Source organism: Ictidomys tridecemlineatus, chromosome 2, assembly GCF_052094955.1.
Source record: "Ictidomys tridecemlineatus isolate mIctTri1 chromosome 2, mIctTri1.hap1, whole genome shotgun sequence".
Taxonomy (NCBI): Eukaryota; Metazoa; Chordata; class Mammalia; order Rodentia; family Sciuridae; genus Ictidomys; species Ictidomys tridecemlineatus.
The window spans coordinates 209,933,906-209,952,564 of record NC_135478.1 but is presented as its reverse complement, the minus strand read 5'-3'; the positions used below and the strand labels follow the sequence as shown (position 1 = coordinate 209,952,564).

General features: G+C 42.3%; 1 protein-coding gene across 3 annotated transcripts in view; it reads left to right on the top strand.

Annotated features, from left to right (window-relative positions):
- Chchd3 (coiled-coil-helix-coiled-coil-helix domain containing 3) overlaps positions 1–18,659 on the top strand; it is a 267,688-nt gene that overhangs the window by 246,130 nt on the left and 2,899 nt on the right. For all 3 annotated transcript variants that reach the window (XM_040291411.2, XM_021730373.3, XM_005331087.4), the window contains one exon: positions 10,451–10,586. In XM_040291411.2, coding sequence (XP_040147345.2) covers positions 10,451–10,586 — 136 coding nt within the window. The remainder of the gene's footprint in view (positions 1–10,450; positions 10,587–18,659) is intronic.

The window sequence follows — 18,659 nt, the reverse complement described above, 5'->3', positions numbered from 1 at the left end:
ATTCCGTGGCCTCTTACCAGACTTCATTCCTTTAGACCCTCTCCTCTGTGACGAAACTCTGGTCCCCCGGCCCTGTGTACTGCCTTATGTTGCTGCTTCTCTCCAAGCTCACTTGTCCTCCTGTTCCATCTTCCTTTCCTGTCATTTCTCAACACAGGCCCAGCTTTCTTTCCTGCCCTCTCCCCGTGCATCTTGGAGGGGATTTGTACTGTGTGATTATAGTCCTGCCCGCGGGCTGAGCTCCAGCTGCACTTTAGATCCTGGGGCAGTGAGGACTCCTTTCCACCTGGGGTCTTGACAGTGCTTGAGTACTCTCATCTTTACTTCCCTGAGTCACTCTGTGATTCTCCTAGCCCTTCCTCTCCTCTCCTTTCATGTCCTTCACTTACTGTGTCCTTCCATTCTTGCCTGCTAGTCCTCCATCTTGCCTGACCAATCCCCTCATCAGCTTATTTCACTTTAGCCAATCATCACTCCACCGCTGGGCCACCCAGCCAGGGGATCTCCACTTCCATCCATCTGATTCCTTCACATCAGATCAGCTTTCTAAGGTGATAACTTCACTTATGTTCAGAAAGGCTGGTGGCCTGCCATCACCTGTGCAGCAAAACCTGAGCATGCCATCTCTTTTCGGAAGACTGTATGTCCAACTTCTCCCTTCTCAGTGCTACCTCTCCTCACCTACAACCAGTTCCCTGACCCTGCTGGACTTGCCTGAGCCAGGATCTTGGCTCACATTGGCCCTCACAGATTCCTCCCTACCCCTTACAATCCTTCCCTTCACCTGGGGGTCTCCTCTCCTCCAAAACCCCCCCACACTACTCCCAAATAGAAGCAATCACTGCCTCCCTCCTCAGACCTCTCGTACCACCTACTTGCTACCCCATTTCCTGAACACTCAGATTCCCTATGACACCTGTGACCTTGAGGAGGGTACATCTTTCATGATAAGCTTTTGGGGGTGAATTTAGTGTTCTCCCCACTTTGTTCCTACACATCCTTTATTGCCTGGACACAGTGGCCTCAACCCATACGGAATTCTCTCTGCCTGGCAACCCTGCACCCCTCGGGGGTTCCCTCTTTCTGTGGCGTGTATAGCATCCTCCCCTTCCAGACATCGAAAGAGACATGGAGGACAGACAAACGGCTTAACTCTGCCCCCTCCCCAGCAACCGCTTCCTCCTCTCCTCATTTTTGATACTTAAAGGGCCAATCAGTGTGGGTAATTTTTTCCTTCCCTTGTCACTAAATAAATACATTGGCAGTTCTTTCTGTTAAGGGAGCCAGACACATTCCTTCCAGTGTGTATCTGGTATTTAGATCTTGCTTTTTAAATGTAGTGGAAGAAAGAGTACCACCTAAAGGAATGTAAGACACTTTCTCACTACTGACTTAAATTGTGGTCTTAACTTAGTTTTTTAGGATGTGTCACAGACCTCATTGAGATATGTGACAGTTTTTAAATTTTTCAAATTAAGCTCTTCTTGGCTTATCTTGGTATTAAAAGCACACTCTCTTAAATTTGATCCTACAGGAAAGAGGTAGGGGTACTGCAATGTATTTTTATGCCTGGGTGACTCAAATGGAATTTCACCAAACTCACCCCTCAAATCTCCCCTCAGCCAAGAAGCAGCATAAAAAATTCATCCCAAAGGGTAATTCTGTTTGAAAAATTATTAAACACCTAGAAATAGAAGCTCGGCATGACTGTGGGCTCTCAACTGTATATCTGCACAGGGTGCTGCTTCTGTACTGCTCAATTCACAGGAACATTTGGTGATTCTCTGTTATTACGACAGTTAAATTTCATTGATAACAATAACACAGTAAGGCCTTTAGAGGTAAATATTTCTCCAAATATGGGAGGTTATGTTTGATGTTCATTAAATTTTCTCAGAAGCTCTTAGGTTTATTGCAAGCATCCTTTGTCAGAAAACCCTGGTAGATTGCCAGGACTGGCACTCCACCCGTTGGTTCTACCAAGGATACCGTTGCTGGCTTTCCAATTCTCTCTCCTCCGAACTCAAAGACTTTCTTCAGGAAGAACAGGTGATGAGCAGGGCCTTTCGAGAACTTGAAAATTAGAGTTCTCTTGGAGAACAAGTGCCCCAGTTTGCTTTAGTTCCCTGCTCTAGACCTTGCGGTCTCCTCTTTCCCGTGGCCTTCCCAGTGAGTTCCTTGCTATGCTCCATAGGTCAGCCCTCTCTTTTTTTCTCCAACTGAACCAATATGGCGGATGACTCCCATAATTCTGGTAAATTATTCTGCTTCCCAGGTTTCTTCTACTTTCTCCAACTTATCCTCTTCTCTCCCTTCTGCCTCCAAATCTGGGCATTGATCCAGGAACAAATTATCCCGCTTTCTCCTTCTTGGCAACATCACTCACAAGCCATCGAGTGCTGACAAAAGGCACTCTTGCGAAGGAAGCGAAGGAGGCTAAAGAGCAGTAGTGATGCCAACTGGAAGTCACCCGCAGAGCCCTCCCAGCATGACTTAGCCTCAGCACTCTTGTTGTTGGTAAGTAGGAAAGTTGGTTTCTGGCTGCTCCTTCCTTGTGGATTCTCTAGTTGACTCCGAATTTACAAGTTCCTACTGTACACCGCTATTCTCACCTCTCCAAACCACGCCTGTGTTAACATGTGTCATGAGCGCACACACGGAACTTTTATCTGAGGAAAAGCCAAGAGTTTAGAAAGCTTATGATTAGGGGGGATTCATAATTCAAGGTCAACGTCTCTGGCATCTAGATCCACTGGGCACCTGTTCCTACTGGCTGGAAAGTTGGTTCATGAGAATCTTGAGGCCAGTCCTCACTGTGTTCACTAGTGGTAGATTTCTTCTTATCTGGAATATGATGTATTGGGCTTGGGTCATTTCTAAAACTAGACATCTGTGTTTGCCTTGCAATGTGTTGATGTTATTCCCTCTTGATCTCTGATTCTAAGACCCCATGTACACTTCTGTCTCGCCCCGCTGGACTGTCAGCAAGGATCACATCTTATTTATCCCCTGTCACAGTAGATGGCACATAATGAGTGCTTAATAATTGTCTGTGACTTAATCATATTTGTTATGGGAGTGACCAAGTGGTTGAAAGAGTGAATGAACCCACCAGCTCCTGTTTTCTACCCTTGGAACACTTAGGAACATTCCAGAGTAGCAGTGTGGGGGAAGAGAAATAATTCACAAAGCACAGGGGCTAAAATAACTGAGTCCGTGTCAATGTAAGTTCAACATATCATATAGATACACATGTTTAAGGAAAAAGAGGTCTAAAGTTGATGCATTATAAATGATTCTCATGTTCTCAGTTGTCTAAACTATTTACAGTTAGATGAGAGTAAATGCCATGCTTTTCAATAATAATAATAATAATGCTTTTCTTGGCTCTGAAACCACAATATTCTATTACTAAGATAGTCAAATAAGACTAATTTTGTGCATAGGATTACTTGGTCTCATCCACACATGGATACATCCTGTGGGGATTCAAATGTAACTTGCAACCCTGAAATCTAGTTCCCAAGTGTTGCAATTTTGTAACCACTGGTTGATTCTGTGAACTGTGATTTTATCTGCCCCTATTGTGTGCAGGGCAGAAGGTCCTGCTTCTGCCCGAGGGACCATATAGGAGCTGCTGCACTGTCACTTGTAAACTCACTAGTGTCTGTTTTACTGCAGCATTGATGCCTGACGTTCATTAAAAATAACAATATTTCAAGATTGGTAAGAAGGTGGGAGACCTATATGTCTAAATGAAGTCTTCCCCACCAATACCACAGTGCAATATGGTAGCTGTAGAATTTTGTCAGATGGAAAGACCTTGGGAACTTAAGAAAGCAGCATCCCTAGTTTGTCCTAAACGTGTTGTGATCTGGAAGTCAATTTCAGGTCTTTCCAGATTAAGTTAATGTTGACATTGATTCTTTTTGCCCCACAGTCTAGATATATTTTATGTAAAGTAAGAATTATTTTATATCCTATTGAGGTAAAACCTGTAATGTACTTAATATGAGTCTAGAATACCATGATATGGTGGAAAATAAAAATTAGCCAACTAATTGGATTTTTTTTTGCCTCACATCAGATGCCTGACTTCACAGATCTTAATAACTTATTTCTTGTCAAAGGTATTATTACTTGGAAAACTTTTCTGGAAAAAAATTATTTTACTAATATGAAGTCATTTTTAGCCTCTCTGTGTTGTCTGATTTTAAGAGACTATTTGCAAAACAAAATAGTAAGGGCTTTCATTCATTGAAGACTCAGCAGAAAATGGTCCCATTTTTCTAAGTGCAAAATCCTAAAGAGAGGCAGGAGTTCTCCCGCAGTGAACCTTTGCTGGGTGAGCCAAGGTGGCCTGATCCCACTCCATTTGGTGTGGCAGGTGAGATGCCCAGAGAGGTTCTCAGTGAAGGGAAGAGCAAGAGCTGCCTCCTCGGGCAAAGATACTGGGCGTCAGGAGTCCCCCACTGTTAGAGTGCACTATTCTTCACTGGCTGCCACCCACCAGCCAGCGTGCGGTCACATGCTATTAAATCCCCACACTGCCTCATTTTCCCAAGTACCTGGTATGATTGAATAAGAATGAAAATGCATTGCAAAACTTAAAAGCTTACCTCACATTTTGGTGTGTTGGTGAGTGAGGTCAGTTGGCATAAGAACATTGTATCTGTGGGTGGAGACAGTCGCATCCTCAGGAGAGCTGGGATAGGTGAACAGAGATCCTGTATGGGATTTTCTGGATTGAGGACTCTTACTCAGGATCCTAAAATCTGATGGAAGGAACACTGGCTATGTTTTCCCCTCCCTCCTTTCAGGTTACCTTTTGTGGATCCTGATTATGGAGTTGTGATTCTGACATCTTTTTCCTCAACTAGCAGATTGAAATAGTAAGGTATTTTCAGGTAGATACTGCTCTCAAGCCTTGGGGTTTCAGGAGAGAACTCTCTCTATAGGCCTCCCTCTGTATCCACACAGGATTGGTTCCAGGACTCCCAAGAACCTAATATCCACAGATGTTCAAGTCCCTTATGGAAAATGGCTTAGTATTTGCATGTAACCGGCATATGTCCTCCTGTATACTTTAATTCATCTCACGATGATTTAGAATGCTAAATACAATGTAAATGCTGTGTAAGAAGTTGTCATATTGTATCATTTAGGGAGTAATGGCCGGGGGGGAAAAAAAAAAAGAAGACTCTATTCAATTCAAACTCATTTTTTTAAAAATATTTTCTGAGAATGGCAATATGCAGCTGTGGAGGGCTAGCTGGACTCTCTTATAATCTAGCCAGAGCTGATGGTTTCTTTAACAGCACTCAAGTTGAGTCCGTTGGTTGAGTGGACAGTGCTCCTGATGGTCTGCTGTCAGCTTGACTGGTTCATTGAGCACCAGGGGTACTCAAGGCCAGTGTGCCCTTCTCTGATGACCCTTGGTTTTTTTTTTTTTTTTTTGTGTGTGTGTGTGTGTGTGTGTGCTGTGATGATGGACAACATAGTCGTTAACATTCGTTATTATTAGTAATAGTTGTTTGTGAGGGAAAATCTCTTCCATTTTTATTTTATTCTTTAAGAAATCATGTCACAGAACGTATGTGCAAACAAATGGAAACAAAGAAAGCAGGCTCCTCCGGAAGAAATTTGGCCTCAAGCATAATTATGGAAATTTGATTATAGCCCAGATAGAAACACCATTAATGAAATGGTTAGCAGTTATTAGGAATGTCAGAAATGCTTGAAATTGAGTTCTTTCTCAGATCTTACGTTTTTAGAAAAAGACTGTTTACATTTTATTCTGAACATTTTATTAGAACCCTGAAATATAAGGTAAAATAAAAATGAAAAAAATCATAGGAGATAATAAATATATTTTGAATATTTTTCTTCCTTTTTACTACCTTACACTGGCTTTATTATAATAAGCGCAATGAGTGAATTGTTACATCATTTTAAATACTAGCAACATGCTTAGCAGCTTTAGTTTTATGTTTTGAAAGAAAAGCAGAAACCCTAGACACTGGGCTTAATGTATAATGAACAGTTTTGTGCAAAATAAAATAAGAGATTCTGCATTGTGCTGTAGGAATTAGGTTTAAAAGATTTGACTCCAGAGCTGTGCTGTATGCCTGCTTTTAGTGTATTAGATGTGGTTTGATGAGACTGTGTGACCTCATGAAGGATGCATCATTGGACCCTGTTTAAAAATCAGAATTTTCCTTTTAGCACCAGCCATTTTCATTAATTCTCTTTCTTCCCTCCCCCAACCCTTCCCTTTCTCCTAGTGGTTCATTATGATATCTGTAGAACTCTCTCAGGTACTTACTGGTCCAAATACATGCCAAGGATCTTCTTTGCATGCGCCTGCACTCATAATGAACCATGTCTGTGTTCCTGTGAGCTTTAGGAATTGTGGCTTCTAACTGATTGTCATTACATGACTTCTTCACCTTCTGAGTGAAGAATGGTAGGAGAAGAGCTATCTCCATATTTTTTTCTTCTCTGAAGTTACCCTAGTATACTTGCCATTTATATTAGCAGAACTAAAAAGATGGGTAAGTAGTTTCCTTGAAATTTAAAGCTCAGACCCACATCAAAGAAGAGTCTAAGACATGAAAGTAGGAGAGACATCAGTGAAACCAGCGATGGCTGTAAAACAGGTACCCAAGTAGAACCGTATTGGAGGGTCTTAAGAGGAGACTTGTGAATACTGTTTAACTCAGCTTCATTTTTACTGAAAATGTTTTCATTTCTCTTTGATCAATTAAGAAAATCTCCTAAGGAAATAATTAGAAATTGTAGTAATAATTCACATCCATCAGAAGGTTATTTGAAATACTGTAAAATTGGAAGCAGCCTAAATGGATATTCTTTTTCTTTTCTCTCTTTTTCCAAAGTTTCTACAGAGGACCTGTCAAGTATAATGAGAAAAATACTTGGGTATATTTTCTTCAGTGCCTTTTAAGTGAATATTAGCATTGAACATTAGCCAAAGCCAGAGGAAACAGTTTTGTTGGCTATAGAATACCACCAGGAGTAATTCTTTTGATTTGTTTCTTGGACAAACCTTTGGTTCTCCAATTCTGCCTTCATGTGCTGACCTGCTTTGGCCACAGCTGCCACTGTTGGTGGCAGGAAGGTCAAGCTGAAGGCAGGCTTCTTGTTCTTGTGGAAATGAAGAGAAGGAAAGAAACTAAGAATCAAAGGACAGGGAGAAAATAAAAGAGCTATGCGTAAGGTATATTCCATTAAAAGTCCCCAACAATGTCAATAGACCAGAAAACAGGATTTTTTTTCCTTAATTGTTTTTGATGAACACATATTCTCAAAGGTTGACTTTATTCTACCAATTCTTTTTTGCTAAACTTGTTTGTTTTGGTTTTTGATGACTGTGATGTCTTATTGTTCCAAGTTCTCTAAAATTATATTCCATCTTCCTCTTTACAGCCTCACCATTGCTTTGTTGAATCTTCCTTACGAACAATGAGATTGAACTGTTTTAATGTCCTTTGCAACTAAGATTTAATTTTCCTTCTTAGATATCTTGAAATTCTGCCTTTTGTTATTTTTGCTTAATAATGGCTTTTTCCATCAGCAGGAATGAAAGCAGTCAATAAAAGTCTATTGCCGACTCTATGATTACACAGAGGGTTTACCATAATGCATATTGGAAATGTCTTTGAAACCCTTTTCCTGAATGGAGGGTGCCGTGGCTCGTGCTTTATGGCCTTCTAATGCTAGACGGTAATCTCATTTAGCATTTTCCCAAAGTGAAAACAGTGCATTAGGGCAGCCTAACAAGCATGGCAGATCAATACAGAGGCAGAGCTTTACCCTTACAGATTAATCCAAGGAGAATGTACCAGAGTCTACCCCAGGAACTGGGGGACAATTATGCTGATTTCTACCACTTCCCTCCCCCCTCTACCATCTAATCATCAATACAGGTTAAAACATATACAAAAAGGATTTCAGATGATGGCTGCACTCACACTCATCCAAACAGACTACCAGACAGGAAGTCAAGGGCCCTGGAAGCAAGCAGTAGTATTGATTTGTGGTGATAAAAGTATATTTTGACACATTCCAAATCATAAATAACTCATGGACTTCAACTTGCATGAATAATAGCTCAGCTCAGGGTAAATGCTTATATGCAATTTATATTACCTCTTTCTAAGGAGCCCACAGTTTAGATGAATTATCCATTTCAAATAGTCTTTTTTAAGGTAAAAAAATGTATACACACTGTCTTCTTTCTGGTGTGCAGTGCGTCGATGCTCCCTCTTTCGGCCTTTTCCTCTCCATACTGGGCAGGGCCATGTATCTGATGAGGTTTTCCTAGGCTTCCCTCCCCACCCTCTTCCCCTTGACTTTAAATCTAAGATACTTTGGAGACACATCAAGTTGTGAGCACCAGGGTAGAATGAAATTCTGCTGTGAACTGCTAGAGTAAGTTATCATTATTGCTGTATTTACTAGATTCAGCTGACCTGATGCTAATCATATTTTATTCAGTATTCATCCAGATGCAGGTCTTGCTACCAGCAGTCAGTGGTATCTGCACCTGTGCTCTTGGAAATACAGCTGACTCTTTTTTTATGCTGGTGTTCATAGTAGAAGATTAGGGAAGTCTGTGTCCAGAAAAATTCACAAACATCTGAACTTGAAATCTTAAAAAGAATTGAAACTCCTGGGATTGGGTTTAACTTCTGTTCTTGGGTATTTGACCAAGTAGTAAGGTAATGAATGAAAAAGTAAAAGCAAAGTTATGTAAAATTCGCAGGAGTATTTTTTTTCCTGTATGTCTGCCTTCTTTGGAGAGCAGTGGGAAGTAAATTCCCTTAGGGACCAGTAGCATGGTTTGCATTTCTATTTCAGCAAAATATATATTAGCTTAGTGGGTTGGATAAAAGTAATGAGGAGACAAATCGTCACCCAGGGGTTTCCTTATTGATGGGAAATATCCCCTGTGTTCTCTAGGGGTTTTTTTAGAACCCATTAAATTTAAAATAATGTGATTTCAAGATTATATGGAAATAACAAATTTAAATTTCAAAGACAGAACTGATAAGAAAAGACTGGAAGCATTTTTTGTTAAACAAAACTAATTTGAAAAAAAAATGGATTCCTAGATTAAAAGTGATAATTTTATGTATTTTCTCCATGTGCATTTAGTTCTTAAAATCCAAGTACCCCTACCATGTTAATAAGAATATTTTATTTTTGTTTGTATAATTCATTTGGCTTGCTATTTTTCAAGTGTGTATTATGAACTTTTTTGGAAACATTTACATTTGGTAAAGCATATTCACTGAGAATAATTAACTAAAATCTGAGATTTCCGAATACAATTGCAAAATTTTATCCCAGGGAATTTTAAAATGCTTTCCTTCCACTCATTTGTATTCATTCAACAGATTCATTACTTCTAGAAGAGATAGTTAATCTAAAAGGAGAGGACACACACAAAAAAAGACAAGAGTCCCACTTGGAAATTGTGTTCCAGTTAATGTAGGCTAGCAAATGGCACTGGACTATGCTAGTCAGTCACTGTGGGGTGAGGAAGTGAATGGGGATCAATGGGTCACCATAGAAGTGACAGACTCCCAGGGGAGGAGAGCTAGTGAAAGCCGCACCCAGACGGCTGCACTTGAGCAATTGGAGGATCTTCCAGATTTATAAGCATTTGTTGGTGATTTGGGTACAGAATGCTTCCAGATCAAGAGCAGCAGGAGCAAAGACACAAGAAGTGTGTGCACCAAACCTGAATGCGATTTGTGCAGGCTGCAGCTGTGTGCAGGGTGGGGATGGAGATGAAGGAGGAGGCAGGAACATGACCAAGAAGCACTGTGCCCATTGGCCTTGTATTTTATTTAAGAAGTAGTAAGGAAAGACACTGACTCGGATGTATGTATTAGGAAGAACCCTCTGGAAGTCGTGGGGGCAGGAATAGAGGGCAGAACACTGTAACAGAGACCTGTTTGGAGGTCATTGCTTGAATACAGGAAATAAATAATTTGGAACTGCAGTAATGACAGTGGGCATGGAGAAGGAGGACCGACTGCTGCTCCAGCTTCGTGACCTGCTGGACGTGGGGATGGGAGGGAGAGTGAGGCCGACAGGTTTCTGGCTTGGCAGGCTGGCTACAGAGTGCCACACTGTTCACAGGGGTTTGGGTTTGGGTTTAAGAGAGAAGGTCATGGTGTCCAGAGTCACTTGTAATGGTATTAATCCATGAAACTACATTTCCTAAAATTCATGAACTCTATGTGCATTCTTTCATGGGAATAATTTCATTGTGCTTCTTTGGAATTTGAAGATAATTATTCCATTAAATATTTTTCTATATTTACAATGTACCTTCTTTAATGTTTTATGTATTCTTCAACCTCAGTCATCATTCTGAGTAAAGATCATTTGTCTCACTGGTCCCTGTTTTTGTTTGCAGGCGGTATGAGTATCATCCAGTCTGTGCTGACCTGCAGGCCCAAATCCTCCAGTGTTATCGCCAGAACAGCCACCAGACCCTCAGCTGCTCTGCTCTGGCCAACCAGTACATGCACTGTGTCAATCATGCCAAACAGGTGAGTGTTCGAGCGAGGCCAACTGGGACACCAGGAGAATGGAGAGCCCGATGTCATGGGGCAGTATTAAGGATTCAGTGTATAAGAAAACGCATTATAAACTCGAGCCCTCCTCGTCAGGAATTACTGCAAGAATTGTTGCCACCCAGATCTTTTTCCTGTGTTCAACTCATTTACATGCAGAGGGGGAAGTTCTATTAAAATTATACTTCTTTCATTTGCCCCAAACCTTTTGTCTTTTAATAATTCTATGCTCAAGGTCATTGCCTTGCTTTCCTAAGCCACTATTCAAAGCCAGCTAAGAGGAAGGCCATAAATTCAGGGGCCAGAAACTTTGGATCCATAAGCAGCAGATAGCCTTGGAGAGAACCTAATTTAAAAATAACAGCAATGAAAGAAACCTGCTATTCAATTTCTTGTCCATCCTTTTACCAGTTGGTAGAGTCCACCCAGGCAAGGAAAGGGAGACTGGAGATGGGATTTAGGAAAGAATTTCCCTTGCTTTCATATATCATATTCTTCTCTTGACCACTCGTCTCAGAATAACACAATGTGCACAGAACGTGTTTTTGCTCTGATTTATGTACTTTAGAAGGCTAATGATAACCCTAAAGCAAATTAACAATGCCAACAGGTCATGTAATTGCCTCTCATTTAACTGCTTTAATAGTTGGATGTAGGTGGTTCTGAGAGACAGAAATTATTGGAAACTTTGGTTCTTTCTGCTGACGAGTTCCCTAAAGTTGACCTTCTAACCCGACTAAATCTAGTGTTTGAGTTACACAGCATGCCTTTCTGCAGTCCAATTTGCTGTAGTTACAACAATACCACTTAGTGTAAATTTCTCGTACTCTACAAACATCTGAAGGGAGGACTGGTATTGTCTGGATGGCTGGGAAATAACAGTAGCACTAGAGGAAAAAATGTCATCAAGATGAAAAGCCCATGTTGTATTTCAGAGCCTGGGGGCTTGTGGCTTTTGTTTCCTTCCTGCTTCTAGCAGCTTGTGTCTGCCAGGGATTCTTTTCTTTAAGGGTGTTTGGTAGAGGTGACGTTGCCAATGTTAAGTTAGTACATTTTATTTGTCAAAAACAGCTTCTGATTTGCTCTTACTGAGCCCCAACCCAACCTTCAATATTGATAGAACTGGAAGTGATTGGGATGTTCGGTTGACTCCTGGGTTTTCTAACTTGATAATCTTGCCTTATTGAGGAGGAGCTGAGGAATCAAAGGAAGGAATGGCCATGACATAATGCACGTTCATCCTGGTGTCTGACGCACACACCTGTTTCCATGGTGTGCTTTGTAACATTACCGAAGGTGGCGACTATAAGCGCGTTGGAAATGTTGACTCCCTCTGCCTGTCTCGCTTTTGTGGAATCCTCTACTCATAGTTCCAGGGGATCGATGGGGCATCTTTATAGAATAAAACAAAATTAACATGATAAGGTCAAATACACCACAGGATGCAAGAAAGTTAGAATCTGGCAGGTCTGAGTTGGTATCATATCCATGCCCAGCATTTGACAGGGGCTATGACCTTGAGCCTTCGTTTTTCTCATGTGTGATTGAAGTAATTTGATGATTACATTCATGCAAAGTTTTCAACAAATCTCTTCCTCCTCTTTCTCAGTTATAGTCTTTCATGCTGAAATGAAACAGATTAACATTAAATTATTGCTAGTGACTCCCAAAGAGACCCTCCTTCCTCACCCTCACTTCCCAGTCTGACACATCATTTAGTATTGTCGGTGGTCAGATGTTTGAAGTACCTATTGTTTTATGGCTCTTATATTCAGTTATAGTACAAGGTGATATTAAAAGATATGTCAAAAAAACCTTTATCCTAAGTCAGGCACAGGCAACATTGAAATGGGCGAGAATCAAGAAACATACCACTTTGTATTTCTATAGTACTTAGGATTTCAAGGTCATTTCACATTCATCCTGTGACTTGTTTTTTATGACAACCTGAGATGTAAATAGAGATGGTTTTATTGTCACCATTTTACAGTTGAGAGCATTGAAACCCAGGGAAATTGTGATGGTAAATTTAACAACTAGACTGAGAGGTACCTTGCCATAAAAACAAATTTCAAAATAAGTTAAGTAGTGTTTGGTTTTTGAGAAGGTATGTGTATGAGGGGATATCGATCATCCACTAATACAGAAATAAGGCAATAATGGAAAATGCCGGCAGTAATGATAAAGCAAGGGACAGGAGCACTAATCATCTGACAAGGTAGTAATAGAGTCCTGAAGGTCACAAATAGGGAGTGAGATGGTCACAGGGGCAGCTCACACTGTCCCTTGGAAGATGACACAAGATGGCAGGAGGGAGCTGACATCAGAGTTTCCTGAGAAGTTGCTTGTCCTTCTGGTCCCAGGTTGTCCTTTTGCTCACTGTGAAGTTGGTCTCACCTCATGACACCATCCCTGCTTCTTGGTTGGAAGAGACTGTGGCATTGTTTGTGGTCTTCACTGCCTATTGTGACAGTTCCTGATGGCCAACTCCCCTTCTTATGCTTCCTGTTCAATCCAGAGGTCAGGCTGGACATGTGAACATGACAACAGCCCATTAGGTGATATTGTCCATTTCCGACGTAGTGCAAGGGTTTCCCCCGTGGAATAATCCCAACAGCCAAATCCCCTGCACTTCTAAATGACTCATAAGATTGGGCTTTCACAGGTTCCCTGGGGTACCATCTTAGAGACTAATAGATTTTACTGGTAGGAAAATTTCCGGATGTTCCTTAGCCTTACTTTTCTTTTCTTCTTATTCATCCACTTACTCACATCAATCTTCAGCTGTTCTTAAACAATTCCTCATGGGTTGACATGAGACATTTAGACTGTTATTTCCAGTATATTAAGTTACGTGTTCTTCATAAGAGTAAAGAGATTTTAAATTGCTCTAATTATTAACTCTAAGACTTAAAAGCTACCGGTTAGCTAAGATACGCCATTTATGGAGAAGAACTCATCGATTGACATAGACTTCTGTGTCTTTTATTTCTTGTGCCTGCTTAGCCCTGTAACTCTCTTAAGCGCCCCAAGATTGAATTATCTCGTCTTACCTTTAAAACCTGGTTCCTACTCACCCTCTCCATTCCTGCCTTCCATGGGACTATGCTGTGGGGGAGCTAATAGTATCTATCTACTAGCGGACCTAAATATGCTCAAGTTCTATTTTAAAAGGCTGGAAGAGTGTAGAAAAGACTGGTGTCCAGATCTGCATTGCTCTGTCCCCTAAAACACTCCACTACCTGATACTTGCCTGCAGAACGGGCCCACTTTGAGGGGAGGGAGTCTAAGTATTTCAGCTTTTCCCCAACCTTGCTGGCTGGATTCTCTTCAAACATTCTCTGTTTACCAGAGGGTAGAGTTATGAGAGAATGCTATTGCTACTATCCTAAACTAGTTAAGGAGTCTAGAGCTTCAGTTTCTATGTGGTGAATCGAGGGTTTGAAGTAGGTGGTCATTGAGGGTCTTCCAGCTCCATTATTCCAGGACTGGTTCTACTTTCATGAACGATACCGAGAGGCAGGACATAAGCATGCATGTTCACAGACACACTCAAGAGGCAGGGCCTACGTACAAGCAGCACCCCTACTTTTGAGACTTCCTGTTTTTATACCTGGACCTCTTTGACTTTGCTCCCAGCCTTTAACTTTCACCCAGAACCAACAGCAGCTGCGCTGTGGCTGGTCTGCCAGTCGCCTGACCTCCCACAGCCACGTACCCTTCCTTGAGTTCACACTCCCGACAGCCCTTAGGAAGTCTAGGTGGCAGAACAAACTGGGAGTGGGTAGAAATAGTTTCCCAGTTTCTCTGATGTCAGCAAAGTGAAAAACAGCCATTTGCATGCTGTTGGAAGATGCAGCCTGCCATCTGAAAGCTCCATTAGGAAATGCAGGAGTCCTCCAGCCAGCTCAGGCTCAGCTGCACTGTGACGCCTCTTGTCCTGTGAGGTTGGGTCCAGGGGAGGGAAGAGGTTTTGGAAATGGAGCAGGAAGCCAGGATCAGAAGAACCAAGATCACTCTAGGACCAGCAGTAAGGGCCAGCCCCTGGAGATGCCCGAAGATCAGAGAGAAGTATGGGCCCTACTGTCTGAAATGGAGAGTCCAGAAACCACAGCAGAGGTTTAAGTCAGTGAGTAGGAGTGGATCAAGAGCCACGCAGTCAGCTCAGCTCAAGGAATGACCAAACTGAGGACATCTTATAAGTGAGACAAGGCCCTCCCTCTTCGGGGAGATCAGAAAGGAACTAATTTGTGTGAGGAGTGTGGGGTCAATACCCTGACAAATAAGGCTGAATCTCAATGTGACATTGCTCCTTCCCAAGGCTCCTGCACCTAGACCTTCTGTATCTCCAATATAAATGACATCTTCATACATGGTTAGCCTCCAAAACAGAAGAACTCAAGGTCAGTGCATGTGAAGGATTTTGCCCTGGCCATATTTCTTCTGAAGGTTCAGATATTTCTTTTATTATTTAGAGTATGAAGAGGACCTGAAAACAAATAGGAACTATTGCTTAGAAATCAGGATTCTTGAAGGCACCCTGGTGCCAGAGCAGGCTGTATTTTACAATTGTTTTCAGATGGACTCTGTTTTAGTAGACCAGGCTGTGGGAGCTATTAAGGACTTAAGATCAGGTCACCCAGCTTCATCTTTTTACTTGCACAGTTCACACTCAGAGATTATCAGTGATCCGTAGGCGTAGCAGAACCCAGACCCAAAGGCTGCTCTTGGTTCCAAGCCCAGGGACCTTTCTCCCGTCGTATCTGACCACAGTGTGAATGGACCTCACAGTCCCCCTGGAAGTTTGTTTCAGGTGCACATGCCCAGCCTCCTCTGGAGATTCTGATTTGGAAGGTCAGTGATGAGGCCTGGGACCCCAACCTTCTCCAGATCCCCAGGAGATCGTGCACAAGATCTGAGAAGTTACCTCCAGACCCATGGTCCTGGATCTCACTGAAGGTCTTACACCTTCCAGAGATCCTGCTGGGTTGGTGTTTTTCCTCTTTCAGAGATAAGAACTGTCTGTCATCACCTACCCATCCAAGCCACCTGGGGTAGTCCAACCCTAAAACATATCTTTAGCCTCAGGAACAAATGGGAAGAGGGCCTTGAAAAGAAGGTGGGGTCCCCTTCAAAGAAAGCTTTCTTTTCCCCTCTTGCTTTCACTGAAACTGTAGGTGGTCCTGCAGGAGGAGCCACTCCTGGTGTTCCCAGGCAGGAGCAAGGGACGAGCACTGAGCCAAGGTGACACATCACCGTTGTGACCAGACCTCCCTTGTCTGTGCTATTCCCAGGCAACCACTCCACATCGGGGGAGGGGGCCTTTTGATTCACACAACACCCACCTTCAGAGAGCGCAAGGAGAAATCCAGAGGTGAACTTTGTGGGGAGACCCATGGGAACTTGTGTCTCTTGTGTCCAGGGCCTTGTTTATTAACGTCGCCTAATGACATTTATTCGTCTCTGGCTGGGCTACTGTTCACGGGGTGACACACAGGAGTTTCATAATAGATCTGCTACCCTTCTTGGGGGCGGCCAAATCTGGAAACACATCGAAACAAACTAAATTCCAAACTTTAAATTTGTTACCCCAGCCTCTTGCGTCATAGAAATCCTTTTCTAAACCACTTTCTGAAAGTAATGGTTTGCTTTATGACATTTCCTCCTTTTTTTAATCTGAGTTTAATAGAAGAAATATTACCATGGCAATAGATTTTCATTTTTCTTAATAGGTATTTCTTTTCCAGTGCTCATCCTTCAAGAGTTAGGACTGCAGTATGTTTGTGTTTTGTCTGTTATTGCAGCAAGTTGTATAAACAGTTAATTACTTGTGACTTAATTTGAATATTACACATAGCATTTGTCATAGAAGACCTAAAACCAGATAGAGACAGAGGAAAGTTTACTTGTGTTTCTTCCAAAGCAGGAAGAACAAAGAGCAGCCCTGGCTGGGGGTTATGTAGACATTGCAAACAGAGTAAGTGACCTGACCAGTATCCAGGTGGGGTGGAGCAGTGCAGGGCCCACAGGCCAAGCTGGCTCTCTGCTTTGGTAGATCAAAATTATAGATGACTTTCCTTCCCATCTCCCAGTCTTCTCCTATCTTGTCCCTCCTGGAAGCTCCATTCTCTTCCCACCCTGACTTCCTGTCCCTCCTTAATGACAGCTCAGGTGCCAAAGCTGTGTCTAACCTAGGACACATGCCTGTGTCAATTTCCCCTGGACTTATATAAACCTTCCTATGTCTATTCCCAACTTAATTAGGTCTGAAATCTTGGGGAGATGCAGAATAAGCTTGCCCAGAGATAAGCATTCTGAGTGATATCTTTGGGGAAAAAAAAAATGACTATTCTCTTTGTCATGATTACTCCATAATCCAAGGTTGCCATAATTCCTTTCAAATATATTGGGACAGCCAGGAGCCAGCAGGCTGCTGGGATAGTTAACCCCTGCAAGAGAGCTGTAATGCAGAAATCAGTTGACAGGATGAGTGTGTAACCAAAACATTTGAGGAAAGTGGTTAAGATCATTTTAATAAGTGGAAATGACACACAATTTCAGGTCTCCAAGGCGCTGTTCTTGTTTGACAGGGTGAGCTGCCAGTTGTTCCTCTGTGGCTGGAATCAGGCAGAGATTCAGGAAAAGAGCAGTGTTAACGCGTGAACCATTCTCTCCTTTTGGTAATTTACCCAGCTGTTGACAAAAGGAGTTTCTGTGGGTCCAAATATGTGAATGATGAGCAGAAGCAAAGAATTTCTCTCTCCACATTAAGATTAAGTGTTAGCAGTTCCTTAAATGAAGGAAGCAATTTTTTATAACTTGCAAAGCTTCTCCCTCATTCTTCAGGGAATTTCCTATGTTAATTTATGCAGTGTTAAATTTATGCAGTGTTGAAATTCAGCCCAACAGCATCTCCTTACAGAACCGATACAGATATTGCCAGGGAACCTATATGGTAGAGACACATACCCTGCCAGGCCCGAGGATCCCCCAGCTGAAGGCCCTCCCGCATGGGGTTGGGCAGGTTTTATCACACAAAGCTGTGATGTAGTAATAACACAGAATGCTCTATCAGTTTATTCATCTTTTTAAAAATTCAACTTGACATTGTATGAGTTAATGTCTCTGACAGCAGCTAGACAGCTTTGTACCACCTCTGCCACCCTTTGGTGGCAACTAAGTGCAGTTTGACAGCAGGTTTATAGACCAGCCCTGGAGCTTCCTGTGGGCCCTCAAGTTTCTAAGATGTCACTCGTGAATCCACTGAATCACTACGCTATCGTTGAACATGAGGATTTTAATACACACAGCAGAGGGTGTGAGGTTGTGAGTTTTGTATTTGCTCACATGTGGTCTAAGAGCATCTTTATGTTACACTGGCCCACTGATCCCCAACCCAACCAGGGCCTGTCTCTCTCCAGGACAGTCTGACCTTGTTAGCATTATATGATTTGCCTGAAAAATTACCCATCTACGTTTGATCAGTGTTACAGAGGAGGAAAAAAATGATATAAAAAAGTCCTTAGGCTCTCCAAAACCCCTTTAACTGGGGCTTTAATTATGTTGTAGCTGCATATTATTTTGCAGCATATAAAAAGGGGCATATTGCCACACATCTATCCTTATAACCATAAGACCTAAATGGTAGGGAGAGGCACAACCATGTCATCTTGACCAGGCGATGTGTTCAAGAATACAGTGAGTGCAGGACCCAAAATGCACAGTGGTGGGTGGTGTTGCTCATAGATGGATCATCTTCTTTAGGAACTAAATGCCCTTCAGTGGGTCGGGTGGGGGTCTGCTTTATAACAGCTTCACTGGGTGTTTAATGAAGAATGTTGGGGTGAAGTTGTCTGTATATCAGGAAGTTACAGGGCACCCCTGTGTGATGGAGACTTTCACACAGGTCAGGTGACTAGGGGTCAGCATAGATGAGATGCTGGACAGTGTCTGACTCTTGCCTGGTAGCTAGCTGCTCATTGTTCTGTTTTCCCAGCAAGCCCAGAGCTCCTGGGACGACGCCTGGGAGAGAAGCCTCACTTCCAGTGC